The sequence below is a fragment of the Bos taurus genome, chromosome 4, assembly GCF_002263795.3.
Source record: "Bos taurus isolate L1 Dominette 01449 registration number 42190680 breed Hereford chromosome 4, ARS-UCD2.0, whole genome shotgun sequence".
Classification (NCBI taxonomy): Eukaryota; Metazoa; Chordata; class Mammalia; order Artiodactyla; family Bovidae; genus Bos; species Bos taurus.
In genome coordinates, this window is record NC_037331.1 from 30,654,716 (window position 1) to 30,673,784 (window position 19,069).

Here is a 19,069-nt window from a genome sequence, read left to right on the forward strand (position 1 = left end):
ACTGGGAAGAGGTACCTTCGCCTCCGTTCACTGGCCCTCCAGCCTCTTGCCAGTGCTTCCTGTTGGTCAGACCCAACCAGGCAGAAAACCAGGACACTTTGTTCAAGTCATCCTTCACAATCACCGCCTTTGCAGGACAGGGAGCGTCCTGAATAAATCTGAAGAGGCAATGAAGACTGTCCAGCACCACTTTACCTGCACAGGATCCAATATAGTCACACGTCTTATTTTTTTGTTTTGTTGCAGGCCCTTCTTTCTTTCTTATTCTTTAATTTTTAGTTTATATTATAGATGAATAACAGTGTTGTAGTTTTTTTAGGTATGAAATAGATAATCACCAAGGACCTACTGCCTAGCACAGGGAGCTCGCCTCAACATTCACAGCTCTTTGTCTCAGACTCCAGGCTGCTCTACACTAGCTGCTATGTTAGTCTCCTCTGCTTCCCCATTTTATCACAGGCGGTCGCCCTCATGGAAGAGTTTCGAGGCCTCGACCGAGATGTGGAAGGATCTGCCAAGCAGTGGAGGAAGTGGGCAGAATCCGAGTGTCCAGAAAAGGAAAAGTTGCCACAAGAATGGAAGAAGAAAAGTTTAATACAGAAGCTGATTATTTTGAGAGCAATGCGCCCTGACAGAATGACATATGCTCTCAGGTGGGGACAGTTAGCTCTTATAGAAATTAACCTAGAGGAAACTTTGTCTTAAAGACTAGAAGTATCTGGTGGAGACTCAATGGTGGAGACTCAATGGTGGAGACATTATGGTTCGTGTTAATGAAAAGTGATTCTGCCAGCATTTTTATATTATAATCACTACTGTTGCTAAGATTTGCTAAACACTGAACAGTATACTAGTCTGTCAGTGGACTGAGCGTATTCTTCCTGAAAACCTTAGTTCTGAAATCAGCAGGGGAAACCGGAAACTGATGGAAATATTCTAGGAAGAGAGCTGGCAGAGTTCAGAGGCCAGGCACTTGCATTATCCTAGTGTGAGTCTCATTGTCTTTCACTTGGTGGCGGCACTTTGGCTCTGAAGATTTTGCACATCAAACAAAAAATGAATTCCTTTCAGGGATTCACTTATAGTTCTGTAACTCTGCAACCAGAACAATTTAAAAGCAGAACCTTGTCTGAATCTTGGTTGAAGTGTCCTTTTTTCTTTGCCCTTTTGGCTTCTCAGTGGTAATATGCTGCTTAATTCTAATTTGAATTCACCAGCCAGAGAGTTCTCAAGTTTCTTCCCTATGGAGCTGCTTTTTCTTCAGTAGTATTCACTTGCTGCAGGTTTTTTCCTTTGCTTTGTCTTTTCAGCCAATTTTCCCTTTGCAGAAGCCTCTGTCGCACCCTACTTTACAAGTTAATTCTGCTTAGTAGTACTTACTTTCTGCTAAATCTGATGCTGCTGGCAAATAATCCCTGCTTAATTGAGCTTCCCTGTGTTAGAAACACCCCAAAAAGCATTTGTATATTCATGAGAAGCCCAACAGGCTGGAAAATTGCACGGTGGCAAATCTAATGAACTGTTCATAAGTAATGGGGGGTCTGGCAGGGGGTTTGGGGGGACACAAAGCCACATGCAGGCAGCTGATGATACTCAGGAGGGTCTCAGTAGCCCCCCAAAAAGAATGTAGGCTTCTGATTTTCATCGCTTCTAAAGCAGTGAGAGATTTCACTGACTCGACTGCATAAATCTAGTCAGATTCATACTGCCATTATTACAAGACATCATATGTTCTAAACAAGGTTGGCTTCCTTCCTGTGTCTGCAGTTTAAGCTGATTCAAGTTGTGGCACTTTTCAAGGTCAAAAGCACCGATCCTATCTTTGGCATTTTTTTTTTTTACAGGAATTTCGTGGAGGAGAAACTGGGTGCCAAGTATGTAGAGAGGACCAGATTGGACTTGGTTAAAGCATTTGAGGAGAGCAGCCCCGCCACCCCCATATTCTTCATCCTCTCTCCAGGAGTAGATGCCCTCAAAGACCTGGAGATACTGGGTGAGTGACCAGGAGGTGGCCATCCAGCCCTGACTCTCACCCAGCCCCAACCCAACCTTCCTTTCAGCTCACAGTTATCTTAGTTTTTTTTTTTTTCTTCCCTTTCTCATCTGTTGGAGATTGAATCTATGGAAAATGTAAGGTTAATAACATTGTAGTCAGAAGAAATGTTTAAATGGAACATTCCTCTGGTTGGCATAATGCAAGTTTCTTTTGTACAATTTTCTACCTTTTGACTAGATGAGGGCTAGAGGGCAATTTTCTCCATGCTCTTGTAATCTTGTGCCCCCTGTGACTAAATAATGGTCATTAGACCAAGTCTATTCGATTGTGCTAGGCACTGTCACTTTGTGCTTTCGATGACTATTCCCCACGGTCTGCACGGAGAACTCGGGTTAATAGAGCTGTGACCTGACTGTGCCGGATTCCAGCACGGCCTCGCAAGGTGAGAGGCTCCTGCGTTTTACCGAACGAGCTGATCCAGTCAAAAAAATGATGTGATACCTACCACATGTTGCTCCTTTTTATGAGGGCAGTGTTCTGCTACTCCTGCAAGAGTTTATAAAGCTTAATAACAATGCTTGCCACCTATCAAAATGTCAAAAGCTTTATTATGATAAAACCAGAGGAACTAATTTCCACAGGCTTTGCTAATGCTTGCGGGGAGGCTGCCATTGACACTGAAAGCTTAAAACGATGCTGTTGAAACAGCAGAGGTTTAGTTTGGATTCTTTAGGAAAGTAACCCAGGAGGTAACAGCGGTTGCCACAGAAGACATCAGGTAACAGCATGCCGGACCTTTCTCACCCCTCCTTGGTTCACTCTTCCGCTTGCTGTGTCATGCCCTCCCGCAGGCAAAAGACTGGGCTTTACGATCGACTCTGGAAAATTCCACAACGTGTCTTTAGGACAAGGGCAGGAGATGGTGGCAGAAACGGCCCTGGAGAAGGCTTCCAGAGAAGGACACTGGGTCATACTCCAGGTGAGTATCATGTTTTCAGGGGCAGCATGGGGAATGAGCACGATGGGCAGTGCAGAGCCACCCTGCCCAGTGGGCATGAACCTTTCACATAACACATTGTGATCTGCAGAGTCCTGGGGGTGCCCTCAGCAGCAGAGACACCTCCAAGGTGACAAGGAGCTCTACCGACAAGAATACATACCATCTTTTGAGGGATTTTCTAGCCATTGTGGTTAAAACTTTTTAAAAAATTATTTATTCATGACTGCAGTGGGTCTTCGCTGCCGCGTGGGGCTTTCTCTAATTGTGGTGAGCGGGGCTTGCTCTCTAGTTGTGGTGGCTTCTCTTGTTATGGAGAATGGGCTCTAGGTGCCTGGGCTTAGTTGCTCTGCAGCATATGAAGTCTTCCCAAACCGGGAATCAAATCCATGTCCCCTGCATCGGCAGGCAGATTCTTATCCACTAGGCCACCAGGGAAATCCTAAAATTTAAAATACTAGAGGGAGCCCATTGTTCTCTTTATGCACAAATATCTGAAACACCCAGTAGGGCTTGAGGACAGACAGACAGACAGAGTACCAACACTGTTGTCATGACATCTCTCATTTGCATATAGCTTTAAAGTTGACAGAGTATTTTTTCATATCTCATTATATCCTATGACTCTGACTCTGCCCCTAGTTTATTGTGTAGCATTCTCTTTGTAAATTAAAGGATTGAGAATTAGTCCCTTTATCCTTTCCAGGGCTTATATATATATGGGTCTATGAGTCTGCCAGTCAGTGTTCTCTGGAGTAGTTTCCATGACTCGGGATTCTGGTGTCAACTGAAAACAAAACAAAAAAAAAAAACACGCAAAGGAGGTACGAGTTCAGTTTTATCTGGGGACTATAGCCCGGGAGACAGACTCTCAGCTCTGAGAAACTACAGCAGAGAGGGAGCGGGGAGAGGCCAGTGTGTATGTGGTCTTGGCAACCAAGCACACGTCTCAGTAGAGGGTTGCTGCTAGTCACAAGGAGCAGACATCTCTGCTAATGATTTTAGTGATTTTCTAGGTATAAAAAGATACAAGAAAGAGATTCATAAGACATTTTCTCCTGAAAATACCTAACTATGAAGGTCTGTTCTACCAGGTTTTCCCAGCGTATAGAGTGCCTTATTCCCGACCTCCACCCCGAACACTTTTCAGGCTGTGTTGAATGCCAGTGCTTGCAGTGGCTGATGATGTCATCCTTATAGAAAGAGATGGAAAGCAGCGTTTTTTAGTTTGCAACAGCAAGAACCTAAAACCCATGGAGGCCAGGCCAGCTTCAGGTGGCACCTAGGGGCCAAGCAGACTCCTAATTCAGCAGGGCATGCCAGCTGTCTTGGGGGGTCTGGCCTTTTGATTTGGAGCACAAAGGTTCTCTTTTATATGCCATACTCTCTACTAGGCAATTCATTCCTGGGATACATTGTCGCTAATCATCACAGCAAAGCTGCAAGGGGAGGTATGACCATCCCATTGTAAAGATAAGAAAATTGAGCCTCCGAGTAGTCTGGAGGGCCTCGGGGCCACCCAGTGGGAAAGGACAGAATCTGTCTGGCAGCAGACGATGTGTTTTCAGCTAGCCCACACTGCCACCTCATGCTGTCAGGATGCTGGCCTTCCCTAACATCTCCAGTGTCCAGGGCTGATGCTGTTTGCATTTATGCTTAAAATAAAATTGGATGCACAAAGACGCTGCCCATTATCCACACAGAATATAACCTTCTGGGAGAATACAACCTACTGCTTAAACCGTGAGCCTTCAGTATGGGGACTTGGGATGACGTGTCCCCTTCTGAGCGTCACAGAGTCAAATGGCTGACAGTGGAGGGTTTGTTTTTCTAAAACCAGCAGGTGTTGCTTGGCCAGTCGTGTGGACCCTGGGATCTTCCCACAGAAGAAAGAGTCCTTTGCAAATCCTCACATCCAGCGGCTCAGACTGCATGAGACTGGGAGGCTGCAGCTATCTCCTAAGAGAGGACAGCACCCACAGCAAAATGTTTCTGTCGGTTCTATGTCTGTGCTGAGCTACCAGTTGTCCCCTCCCCCAAAAATGCAAGTAGTGAGTTTTCCCATTTAAAAAAAAAAAAAGCCTTGAAAGACTGTACTTTGTGAAGGGTCTCCTTTTGGGTATCTATTCTAGACTTTTGTTCCTAGTGATAAGCCAGAAACTTAGAATGTAACTTTTTTGCTATTTTTCACCACACTCTGCAGTTTCCGAAGATTTGTGGTATCCCTTTGATTGGCAGTTAAAAGAAGAGCAGGACTTTGAAGCATGACAAGACCAGCATAATCAGAACTTGTTATATTATTTGTATTTTACATTCAGTTTTGTTGGCGTGGGCAAAGGATACGTATGCACATGGTAATAAGTTCTTATCCAGACTCCACCATAGTCAATTACTATGATCAGAAATAGCCCCCCTCAAGATGTTTAGGCAGCTACTAGCATTTTGACAGAAAACCCACATTCCACAGAAAACTATAACTAAGGTAGCAGGCTGGCGCTGTCTTTATCTCATGCACACCAGATGATTTGTGAATTAAAATAATGGAATTAAAAAACATTTTTCATGGGCAAAGTGGGTCGTTTTCAACATATGTGTATTGACTAAAAACGTTGCACAAACACTGCTGCCCTTGGACAAATGGCCACGGATATCTAGCCAGTCTCAAAGCTGGTATCCTCAAGAATGGTCCCCAGGCTGGATTCCAAAGTGTGACTGTGTACAGCGATGGTGCGCTTGGAGATTTTTCTGTTCCCTGACTCCAAAGTCACCACCTAGGGATATTTTTACATTTGTTTCACATAAACTTTCCAAGCAAGGCATTGTCATGGTCCTTGAGGTAGAGAATTAGAACACATTTGAGCATGCAAAACAGATTTTTATTATAGATTTTGCTCCTGCTTACTTGTATGAGTGCACAGTTAGATGTGAGAAGCACTCTCCTTATCATCTAGTAGCAAGTAAGTGAGAAAACTTAGAGAGCCCTTACCTACTGTAAAAGTTTTCTAGGGTTGCCATACCAAAGTATCATGGATTGGATCATTTGAGCAATAGGAATTTAATTTCTTATTGATCTAGGGGCTAGAAGTCTGAGATGAAGGTGTCAGCAGAGTTGGTTTTAACTGAGGTCCTTCTCCTTGGCTTATAGATGGTTATAGTCTCCCTGTTTCTTGACATGGCCTTCCTTCTATGTGTGTCTGTCTGTCTATCTACTAATCTCTTCTTCTTATAAGGACACCAGTCATATTGGATTAAGGTCCACTTTAATGTCTGCTGTGCTTGCTGTGCTTAGTCACTTAGTCATGTCTGTCTCCTTGCAAACCCATGGACTGTAGTCCGCCAGGCTCCTCTGTCCATGGGGATTCCCCAGGCAAGAATATTGCAGTGGGTTGGTATGCTCTCCTCTTTAATGACTGCATTTAGCCTTAATTACCTCTTTTAAGAACCTGTTCCAAATATAGCTGCATTCTGAGGAACCGAGGGCTCAGTTCAGTTCAGTCACTCAGTTGTGTCCGACTCTTTGCGACCCCATGAACTGCAGCACGCCATGCCTCCCTGTCCATCACCAACTTCCAGAGCCTACCCAAACTCATGTCTATTGAGTCAGTGATTCCATCCAACCGTCTCATCCTCTGTCATCCCCTTTTCCTCCTGCCCTCAATCTTTCCCAGCATCAGGGTCTTTTCAAATGAGTCAGCTCTTCACATCAGGTGGCCAAAGTATTGGAGTTTCAGCTTCAACATCAGTCCTTCCAATGAACACCCAGGACCGATCTCCTTTAGGATTGACAGGTTGGATCTCCTTGCAGTCCAAGAGACTCTCAAGAGTCTTCTCCAACACCATGGTTCAAAAGCATCCATTCTTCAGTGCTCATCTTTCTTTATAGTCCAACTCTCACATCCATACACGACTACTGGAAAAACCATAACCTTGACTAGACGGATCTTTGTTGACAAAGTAATGTTTCTGCTTTTTAAAATGCTGTCTAGGTTGGTCATAACTTTCCTTCCAAGGAATAAGCATCTTTTAATTTCATGGCTGCAGTCACCATCTGCAATGATTTTGGAGCCCCTGAAAATAAAATCAGCCACTGTTTCCACTGTTTCCCCATCTATTTGCCATGAAGTGATGGGACCAGATGCCATGATCTTTGTTTTCTGAATGTTGAGCTTTAGGCCAACTATTTCACTCTCCTCTTTTCACTTTCATCAAGAGGTGCTTTAGTTCCTCTTCACTTTCTGCCATAAGGGTGGTGTCATCTGCATATCTGAGGTTATTGATATTTCTCCCGGCAATCTTGATTCCAGCTTGTGCTTCTTCCAGCCCACTGTTTCTTATGATGTACTCTGCATATAAGTTAAATAAGCGGGGTGACAATATACAGCCTTGACGTACTCCTTTTCCTATTTGGAACCAGTCTGTTGTTCCATGTCCAGTTCTAACTGTTGCTTCCTGACCTGCATACAGGTTTCTCAAGAGGCAGGTCAGGTGGTCTGGTATGCCCATCTCTTTCAGAATTTTCCACAGTTTGTTGTGATCTACACAGTCAAAGGCTTTGGCATAGTCAATAAAGCAGAAATAGATGTTTTTCTGGAACTCTCTTGCTTTTTCGCTGAGGGTTAGGACTCAACATATGTACTTGGATGGACACGATTCAGGCCCTGACACCTTCCAATGTTCAGTATTCTCCTAGGAGGAGAAAAGCCTAATAATGTCAACCACTGGATTGGCGTAGGTCTTTTTACAACAAAACTGTTTTGAAGAAAGATATCTACATTACTGTTCTGTTATCAAATTCAGATTTGGCCACTTGCTGCTCCAAAAGCCAATTCTGGAGAGGTAAGTGCTGGTAGGAACAGAAAGATTGCCAGATTCAGAAATCTGGCAACCTGGGGAGAAGGCAGACTTAGCTCCCAGAACCAACTCCAAAGGTTTGGCTCAGCGATAAAAGGTTTTAAAGGGAAAGGAAAAAAAGTAATCTCAGCTCATCATTGAGGTAGGGGGTTCAGATCTATTGCCATCCCCCTTTGCGAGCTTCCCTAATAGCTCAGTCAGTAAAGAATCTGCCTGCAATTCAGGAGACCTGGGTTCAATTTCTGGGTCAGGAAGATCCCCTGGAGTAGGAAATGGCAACCCAGTCCAGTATTCTTGCCTGGAGAATCCCATGGACAGAGGAGCCTGGCAGGCTACAGTCCATGGGGTCGCAAGAGTTGGACACCACTTAGCTACCGAACCACCACCAGCAATGCACGCAGGCTTGTTAGCACCTTGTGGTCATTCTTCAGATGTTAATTGTTTACACAGTCTGCTCACCTGATTACTAAAGGGGAGGATGGGAAAAGATCTAGTCATCTGCTAAGGACTTACTTTCCATTTCTGCTACTTTGATCTAAGGGAAGAATCAACAGGTTAGGTAAGGCAATGTGTGATCAAAAGATCTGAGAGGGGTTCTAGGACCAGAGATGAGTAGGACATGGGGGCACCTAGGTCAAAGTTAGCTACGATACAGCTTTGTTAATGTGACAAGACAGGCGGGTATCCTGCAGGGAGCTGCTTCCTGCAACAGAGCTGCCTTCAAAACAGCTGCCTACATTCCCTTCCCTGTTTGCCATCTTTCTATTTCTTTAGCCATTATAATCGTAAATGTGTTTCTTTGTTGGAAATAATGATGTATTCCTGGGGATGATATTTTCAGTCACTATAGCAAGGGCCAGAGATTATGTGAGGTATCTTTATACATCTCTCATAGCACCAACTACCAAGCTGAAATGGTGGGTGTTTAGAATGGGAGGAGCCTATTTGTAAATTGTAAAACTGAAAATCGAAGAGTGATGGTGGTGACATTTGTTTCTTACCCGATTTCTGACAGCCCTGGGGTTTAAGTTAAATAATGTTAGGAATACACAACGCATCTTAACAAAGAGTGATTGCTTGCTTTCTCAGCTGGTCTTTGATCCCTCATTTCCATGTTAGAGTTCATACACCAATGAGTAGAAGTTGGAGTAGAGGACATTTCCATCAGTAACAATGAAGTGGCTGATCAGGTGCATTTCTGGCCCTTAGTTCTTATACTTGGTCAAACTAACCCAGATTAGTCTCAGTTATTGAGTGTGAACTGTAACAAAGCAAAGTATCAAGACCTCCATCTCAGAAGTGATTGGTGGATGTTGGAAGTAGGTGCGTGTTGGAAGGAGATTTTGGTTTACAAAGACAACCTGTAGTGATTTGGAGCACTTAACGTGTTCAGTGCTCAATTCTGTCGTGGTTTTTTCTTCCCCCTAACGTGTTAATAAAGGAAACTTTAAATCATGGTTCTCTGTGTTTTCAAGACATTTCTGTAAGGGAAAATGTTGTAATCTTGTAATTTAAGTAACGTACTTCAGTATTTCACAGCAGTCATAAACCATGCTCTTTTTCAGAATGTCCATTTGGTAGCCAAGTGGCTGAGAACCTTGGAGAAACTGCTTGAAAGATTCAGCCAGGGAAGCCACCGAGATTACAGGGTTTTCATGAGTGCTGAGTCTGCATCTATACCCAGCGAGCATGTCATCCCTCAGGGGCTCCTGGAGAATTCCATCAAGATCACTAACGAGCCCCCCACAGGGATGCTGGCCAATCTGCATGCTGCTCTCTACAATTTTGATCAGGTAAGAAAGCAGAAGCCCAAAGCCAGGGTCTTCTCACAAGACTGTGAGACCTAAAACCACAGCCATATATATAAAGAGAATGAACAATCACGTGCCTCTTTGAGAAACTTGCTTATTAAAGACAAACATGGCAGACTAGTATTTCTAACCAAAGAAAGAGGAAAAGCCATTGCTCTTATTGATGTTGTTGAGAAGGATGATGACGATGACATAGCGAGTTTTGGTATAATGTTTAATATTTTTAGGTATGATTTTGATATCATTAAATTTAAAGCCCTTCTTTTTAGATTATATCCATACTGCCTTCAAATTTACATTTTCACCTCCTTTCAAAATAAAACAAATTCATACATTTATAAATTAATGATAATTCTATTACCATTAGTGTCTTTGTTCAGATGACCACATCTGTCTCTGCTATAATCAAGTCCGTCAGTTTCCTTGTTGCCATTTCTGTGAGCTCCCATTCCTTCCTCTAATTTCTTGGAAATCCTCAGTAAAAAACATTCTTATTAGGAGAAGTAGAATAAGCCCTAAAGAGAAAACACATATAATTTGGTGATAAGTATTCAGCCTCCTGTTAGAAACATTATTACACTCCGAAAATATGCCTACATGCTTATTAACTTTTTATCTAGTACCCTCTGGACATATAAATGACCATTATAAAGGCATTAAAATAATTGGCCACCTAAGAATATAGTTTTGAAGAATACAGTTAATTGCCTAATTCAATAATTGAGTAGTTTGTAGCCTGTTTACATGATGGGCTGTATAAACAAAAGGCACTCAGAAACTCTTGTTGAATCTGTTACATATTTGAATTATCCTTTTGTGTGAACTAAGGCAGGCATGTATCTTATTATCCCTTGACTTATGTCATAATTCCTGCCATTTATGACATTCCTGAGCTTTTTGCCAAAGTAAGAGACAAAGGAGTAGTTTGACATATTCAAATGGGATTTATCCAACTCCCCAGAACAGCTGTCTTTGTTTGTAAAAGTAAGCATTTCATAGGCTGCAGCCCAGTTGCCCTTCAGCTTTTTTTTTTGGTAAGCAGCACTCTGATAATCAGGTAAAACTACAGACACTCTCCCCAGGGAAATGTACATTGTTGCATACGCCACAGGAATGTTCAGATCCCCGGAGCTTGTGCGTGAATTCCTTCTCCAGTGAGAACAGCATGTTCTAGTTTGTGAAAGTATCAGTTCTTTTGACTGCTCCTTGAAAAACCACTTATATTAACTGAAGATTGCATTTATTGGAGAGACTTTTAAGAACTTTAAGGGACAATATTTTTTATCTACTGGAAAGGCTCCTCTGAAATATTAAGACTAAATATAGTCATAAGTAGTGAAAGCAAAGATATTTAATGTGATTCACTAAATAAACTTTGCATCAAATCTAGCAAAAACCACCCAAATAGATATTCTAAAGAATATCTAAAAAATTTTAAAGAGGTTTTTATGAAATGCTGAATTGTTGTCATGTTAGAAAAAATGTAGTTTTTATTCAGATTATATATTTAAAGGGTAGTAGTCTGTGCTCCCTGACTCTCTGTGTATAGATTCCTAGCATTGTTTATCAGTTAGAATTATGGCTGGCTATTTATGAAGGAAGTACAAAACAACAGTGGCCTGAACAAGGTTATAAAGGTATTTCTATCACACGAGAATCGGGAGCCAGGTCATTCAGAGCGCCTCTGTCACCACAGACTTGTCATCGCCCAGTGTGCTTACCACGCTTCTAGGATGGGCTGCCTTGGTCCCAGGTGGCAGTGAGAGTGGCCGCTCCCGTTTCTGTGTTCCAGAAAGTAGGATGAAAGAAGGAACAGAGAAGATGATGAAGGGAACATGTTTGTTTTCTTGTAAAGATGCATTCTTCAAGTTAGTACATACTACTTCTTTCAACTCATCGGTCAGACTTACTCCCACTGCATTACCTAGCTGCAAGAGAGGTGGGGAAAGTAACTCTATGTTGGACAGTAAAAGTCAGCACGAAGGCACTTTGGGGCTGGCAATTAGTGGTGTCCCTCATAGACACCTCCTCTCCCAAGCGTACCATCCCGGATGTTGTATGTTGTGGCTGTCATCCTATCTGCTAAAGCTTGTGACAAGGATGCTAACCGCCCTCTAGCTTGGTTCCCCTTTGGGTGAGCTGAATGAGTCCTAGTGGCTCCTGTTGCCTGGGTGTCCTTAGATGAGAAAAGCACCCAAGGAATCTAAACACATCAACTGTTCTGTTTGGGTAGTTTGTTTTACGTGCTTTGATTTTCAAATCAAATATAATCTGTATTCTTAATCTGCTCCCCAAATCGGGATGTATCCTCAAATCTTGACATGTGTACTCATAGTGAACAAAGTTCATTTAGTATTATTCCTTTACTACCTTGAACATTCTGGAATATGTAAATATAATCACTAAGTGACGATTATTTACATGTATGTATGTATGTAAAGAACCATATCTTTAGGATGCCACCTACCTCCTCCTCTTCTGGCTCAATAGCACTGCCTCTTGGAGATGTCATAAATGCTTGAGCTCCTTTCATCTGCAGATAACCAGATTTTTAAAGTAAAAATGTAAATTTCTTTTTCTGTAAGATTTGCAGTAGAATCAAATAAATTGGTAATTGTGCATATTAAATTAGTATCTGTGTGCATGCAACATACTTACGTGTGAGTGCCTGTTCTCTCTTTACAATGTCATTTGTATGTTTCCTGATATGAACACTTGATCACTTGTCCTGGAATGTGGACTGTTAGGTGGACTTATGCTTTTTCTTGGAAAGCCCAGTTCATGTTTTCTCCTAACATCATTTATGTTATCAGAGCATAGTGCAATGGGCACTGACTTGTGATTTTCTTTAGCACTGAGGCTAAAACCAGGTTATATGAAGTATAGATGGAAACAATGTGCTGACTGTAGTACTTTGGGTTTTCTGGGGACTGTATGTAATTCATGGAGGAGTTAGGTGAGTAGTTAGATACTCCTTAAGTAAAATCATGTCACTTCTATTTGGTCTCCTAGAAATTTCTTACTTGTAAAAGCAATGAATTTTTATATCCTTCAACATTGAAAATGTTGGTTGCTCAGTCATATCCAACTTTTTGCAGCCCCACAGACTGTAGACTGCCAGGGTGCTCTGTCCATGGGATTTCCCAGACAAGAATATTGGAGTGAGTTGACGTTTCTTTCTCCATGGGATCTTCCCAACTCAGGGATCAAACCCATGTTTCCTCTGTCTCCTTCATTGGCAGGCAGATTCTTTACTGTCAACATTAATTCCAATTATATGATTTCTCTCCTTTCACAAGCTTGCCTTTTACTTGATGTATAGTGGAAAAATTATTTGTAATGGTCATATACTTTCAAGTCCCACAGATATCCTAGAAATGACCTAGTGATTTAGTTGGGCCTGTACTGTCTGGCGCCTGGCCAATTCTAGAACTGTATTTGGTGGTACCCTGGGATTCTGATGAAAGCAACACAGAAAGGAACTAAAAACCCTTCTAGTCCTGGACCAAGAGAACAAACTGAGGCTGGGTGTAGACTTTTCCTGAAAGGCCCTGGGAGGCCAGATCCGAACTCCCACCCAGAACAGGCTAAAAAGATTTTGCAGATGCCCACATTGTCCGATCCATTTAAATGTCTAGACTGTGTGTAATCTGACCACTTTAAAGGATAGAAGGTGCTGATATGGCCTCATCGTCCTCTGCTGCCCAGCATCAGCTGAAGGGATAGTCCTCAACTTTTCCTCATTTGCCTCACAGAACTGAGAATGGCTCAGTACTACCTTTAAGCCCCAGACAGCCATTTTTCATTTTTTAATTGTATGGCTTTGGGAGCCAGAACCGTATCAGTGTGGCATGCCAGGTTTCCCTCTGCGTTTTCAAAAAACATCTTACACATCTCCTATACAGGGCATATGTTTTCCACTCTTCTATATGCCAGTCTATCATCCCAACAATGAATTTTATTTCCAGTTCATTGGAAGAAAACCAGTTGTCATGGTGGTGGTTATATTAGTTGTATTAGTCAAGGGGCAGTACAGAATTACAGTGATTCAAAGAAGATAATTTCTTGTTGCTGTTCAGTCACTCAGTCATGTCTGACTCTTTGTGACCCCATGGACTGTAACACACCAGGCTTCCCTGTCCTTCACCATCTCCCACAGTTTGTTTAATCTCATGTCCATTGAGTCAGTGATGCCATCCGACCATCTCATCCTCTGTCATCCCCTTCTCCTCCTGCCTTCAGTCTTTCCCAGCATCAGGGTCTTTTCCAATGAGTAGACTCTTTGCATCAAGTGGCTAAAGTATTGGAGCTTCAGCATCAGTCCTTCCAATGAATATTCAGGACTGATTTCCTTTAGGATTGGCTGATTTGATCTCCTTGCAGTCTGGGGGATTCTCAAAGAGTCTTATCCAATACCACAGTTCAAAAGCATCAATTCTTCGGCACTCAGCCTTCTTTATGGTCCAACTTAATTTCTGTTGCACCTAAGTGGCAGCTCTAGTCTGTGGAATCAACCACACACCCAGCTGGTTGGTGCCTCCGCCATATACCTAACTCATGGCTTCCGAGTCACCCAATCAGTGTTGTTTCTAGCTCACAGGAAGGGGGAAGAATGACAAGCAGAGCAAGCAATTTCCTTTTAAGAAGTGATATGAAAGTTGCACACATCACTTCTGCTCAAATTCTGTTGGAAAAGACCTTATGGTGTGGCACATCCAGCTTCAAGAGAGGCTGGGAAATTATTTTGCGATGAGTGGCCGTGTGCTCAGATCATCTGTATTACCATGGAACTGGGAGGAATGGAGAGCTGGCATTCACTTATATTCTGTTACACTGATGAAATTAAGATGATGGCCTTTTGTCATCCAGATTGTACAAGGAAATTTTTGCAGGGGAAAATGACGTCACACAGTATTACCACTGGTCAGAATGAATGGTCTCATTCTCTAGAGGAACAAAGGTATAACTGAAGCAGAATAAAACCATTCCTCTTAAAGCAACAGATTAGCAAGTGCCAAGCAGTCTCCTCTTATGCTCTCCCAGCTCAGAGCTGCGTGTCACCTCCGTCCTAGGTCTCTCTGAGTCCTCTACAAGATAACTGAAACCTCAGACCCTTGCCCTTGGGAACCATACAGGTAGATGGTCACTCCTTTTTTCTTTTCTCCCAGGATACACTTGAAGTGTGCTCCAAGGAGCAGGAGTTTAAAAGCATCCTCTTCTCTCTGTGCTACTTCCATGCCTGTGTTGCCGGGAGGCTGAGGTTTGGCCCCCAGGGCTGGAGCCGCCGCTACCCGTTCAGTCCCGGGGACCTCACCATCTGTGCCAGCGTCCTCTACAACTACTTAGAGGCAAACCCTAACGTAAGTGTGCATGGTCGGATAACCTCTCCAGGGAGTGTGTGGAAGCTGTCAGTCTTTGGGCACTGTCAGATGGACCATAATTTCTCTTTTGAAGCTATTATTGAAATAGCTGACACTATATATGCATCTTCTGCCCAGTGTGAAAATAAACCAGATCAAAGGTTTTACAACAGTGGATGCTCGAACTTGAGAAGATAGGTCAAACCAGTTCTACATCAGCAGCTTAGTACCAAAAAAAAAAAAATTGTCCTTCATTATGTTAACAAAAACAGTGGTTTACATGTGCATATATGCCAGATTCATTAGGCAGGTAATGAAGCATTTGCACAAATGTAATTACGTACAGCAATTCTGACAGTTCATAACACTGCATTAATAATCACTACAATTAGTTCTGATGATGGAAGCAATTTACAGCGCGTCACATGTATAAATAATGGTGCATTTCCTGCATATGTCATTATTATGTATTAAGGATGCCACCTTGTTGTGACTTTCTCAGTAATGTTCCCCTTGATTTGAAGTTAAAGGTAGATGAATGATTTTATTCCATAGCTAAAATGTGTTCTACAGATGGGAATGGGAATGCTTCATCAAGAACATTTGTGTAAACTCTTACAAACTCCGTGATTGGATTTCAAAAAGGATGAACCGTTTGTAAGGATTTTCTGGCTTAGTCCTCATAAGGGGAACTTTTTCCATTAAGTTTCAGTCTGTTAAAAGTGAGATGTGTTTGTCTGAATCAACCAGGCATTAGGCTCTAGGTCACACTTTCTATAAAAGGCCTTTAAAACCATTCAACCAATGTTTCTATGTATAAATATTTTGTTGTTGCTGTTCTTTTGGTAACTATTGTTATAATTTTTGTTGTCAAATTTTTCTTAAGCTTTCAGGATGGTTTGACCACTATCAGAATATGTACACTTTGTACGTAGTAACATGGATGTGTTCTGTCAAGGAACACATGTTGAATAGGTTGTATTCAAGATAAATTACTTCTGTATGGTATGTGATAGTCGCTATCATTTTTAAAATTTTTGAAGTTCACTTTGAGCATATTTTGACCAGTTTAATAAACAGCATTGTGTGTTGATCTTAGCACGTTTTGTTTAAAATGTTGCAGGTAACAATGATTATTGTCATAGTTCTGGGTGGAAAATGAAATAGACCACTTAATACTTTCATTTAAGTCCTTCATTCCTGTCCCAGGAGGCCAGGACCAGGCATATTACCGTATTTCAGCCGCATCCTGTGCACAGTCGAGGTAGGAATGAAGCGGGGTAGGAGAGGAGCTTCTGCGTGTCTCCCGGTCACGTCCTGGGCTTGGCAGCACTAGTTGAGCAGTTGACTCCTGCTGTGTCCTGCTCCTTCTCCCACGGGGGTCCCAGGATCAGCACAGCTTCCGGTTTTAAACACTCCGTCTTGTCTCTCAGATGTCTTGACCCAAGTCATTCACCACATACCATGAAGCGAGTTACTTGGGTTTGGGAATTAAGTTGACTTGCCCACATAGTTTCCTCGTACACGATGCCCTTTTCAAGAAGGTATCCGTATAAACTTGGAAGTAGGCATTTGATAGATGATCTTTCAAGTTATGTGGTTAGATGAGATCACCAAGGGTACAGAGTGTGATGGAGAGATTTAAAGATTAAGTCTTAGGGAATGCCAACATTTAAATTTTTTTAATCAATTAATTTATTTATGGTTATTCTGGGTCTTTGTTGCTGTGCAGGGTTTTCTCTAGTTGCAGAGAGCAGGGGCTACTCTAGTTGCCCAGTGCAGGCTTCTCATTGTGGTGGCTTCTCTTGTTGCGGGGCACAAGCTTTAGGACACACAGGCTTCAGGAGTTGCAGCACATGGGCTCAGGAGTTGCAGCTCCCGGGCTTTAGAGCGCAGGCTCAGTAGTGGTGGCACACAGGCTTAGTTGCTCTGCGACACGTGGGATCTTCTTGAATCAGGGATCTGTGTCTCCTGCATTGGCACCAGATTCTTTACCACTGGGCCTCCAGGGAAGGCCCCCCCATGGTTTAACTCTTATAAGAACTTTGATGTTCTTCCATATAAATTTTATAAGTCTCACCATAGAGAAATTCTTGAATGTCAAGGTTGGAAGACTTTAATTGAAAATATCACTTGATTGCATTTAAGGTTGGGAATCCAGCTATGTAACTTCTGACTTTGGTTTTAAAAAGCCTCAAGGAAGTAGGAAGAAAAATTGTTACTCTGTAACAGTACCTTTCTCCCATTCCAACCTGCTCAAGAGGCCCTCTATTGAATAACAAAAGTTCCCTTGTTTTTTTTCAGGGTGTATCACCATGCCAAGGGAAGGATGCCAGAAAAATGTATATGTAGAAAACAAAAATCAAGATTTGGGGGAAGAAAATCAATTATTAAGCAGAACAGATCTGTAGCTGATTAAAATCTTGAGGGGGCCATGTATCAAATCATAATATATAGAAGGCATTAATTAAACGTGATCACAGAAATCAAGTTAAGAAATCTTATTTCCCATCCCTTTCTGCTCTCTGGAAGTAGTCCATGGCATGGTGGAGGGAGCATGGTGCCTTGTAGCCACTTTTCTTTTTCATTCACATCGCGGTGACTTAAAGACATATTTGAGGTTCATTTATTCAAATTCTAATAAACCTGTAGCAAGTGCATTGGAATAGTTGAGGCAATTTTACTTGTTCTGTCACATCATGCAACAATTCAAAGGCTATAATTAAGTTTTTACTTGAACTGCTGGGAAGCAATATACTGCCCCCAAGGATATAAAGGTTTCTGTCTAGAAAGGCTCCATCACAAGCTGGCATGTTTTGCAAACCCAGAGGAAGCTAAAGGGTAGCAAAGAAGGGGCTTCAAACCCTGTGAAGCCCGGAAAAGAGGAGATGCCGTGATTTCCGTGCTAAAACACAGTACAGCCTTTAGCTGCAGCCCTTAGGGTAGTCCTGGAGCCCGGCCACGCCATAAACCGAGCCCTCAGTCCGTGACAAACTCAATTGGTTTGCCTGGATTTCTGGAAGGTGATGGAATTCTCAGTATACCCCAAATTCAAACTGCAGTTTTTCTTTCTTTTCCTGAATCAGATCATAAAAACCTGATACAGATCAGATCGTAAAAGTAGGTCATCCCTCAAAAGCCATATCAACCAACATAGGGCGGGCTTCTCCTGGTTTTTAGATGAGGTTTTGAATGTTTAAACATGTTCTGGGAATAACTCAAGTTTGCTTTAAAGTCTTCATTAAAAGCTCAGTGTTGGGACTTCCCTGGCAGCAGTTAAAGTTTGCACTTCCACTGCAGGGGGCGCGGGTTCAATCCCTGGTTGGGGAACAAAGATCCCACATGCCACGCAGTGTGGCCACAAAAAAAAAAATTAAGAATAAAGCTCTGTGTTAGTGAATTTTTACTGAATGTATTAACACACACACTGAAAATAATTCTCAGCCAGTTCAATTCTAATTTTTGGACCTCTTTTAAACGCTTCTGTTGGTGGGGGCTGGAGGATTTGCTGTCAGTCGACTGAGGCCTTTGCCCTGGCGCCGGGAGTGAACGTTTGCCTGATCCCCACCAGGTCCCGTGGGAAGACCTCCGCTACCTCTTTGGTGAGATCATGTATGGGGGCCACATCACAGATGACTGGGACCGCAAACTGTGCTGTACGTATTTAGAAGAATTCATGAATCCCTCTCTGGTAAGACATTTTTAAAAAATCATTTCTTAGAGAAAGAACTTCTAGTATGAATTTTGTTTTGCCTTTTTATTTCAGATGGGATAATAGTTGAATAACAATGTTGTGTTAGTTTCGGGCGTACAGCCAAGTAATTCAGTTATACATGTACCTGTGTCTATTCTTTCACAAATTCTTTTTCCCATTTAGGTTTTTCCATAACAATGGGCAGAGTTCCCTGTGCCATACAGTAGGTCTTTGTTGGTTATCCATTTTATTTATTTATTTTTTGGCTTGCTTTGGTTATCCATTTTAAATTTAGCAATGTGTACATATCCATCCCAAACTCCCTAACTATCCCTCCTCCCCGTCCTTCCCCCTGGCAAC

General features: G+C 42.4%; 1 protein-coding gene across 1 annotated transcript in view; it reads left to right on the forward strand.

Annotated features, from left to right (window-relative positions):
- The window catches only part of DNAH11 (dynein axonemal heavy chain 11), a 369,205-nt gene that overhangs the window by 330,251 nt on the left and 19,885 nt on the right, over window positions 1-19,069 (forward strand). The window contains 6 exon segments of the mRNA XM_059885820.1: window positions 460-653; window positions 1,845-1,993; window positions 2,848-2,975; window positions 9,410-9,637; window positions 14,824-15,015; window positions 18,587-18,706. Coding sequence (XP_059741803.1) covers window positions 460-653; window positions 1,845-1,993; window positions 2,848-2,975; window positions 9,410-9,637; window positions 14,824-15,015; window positions 18,587-18,706 — 1,011 coding nt within the window.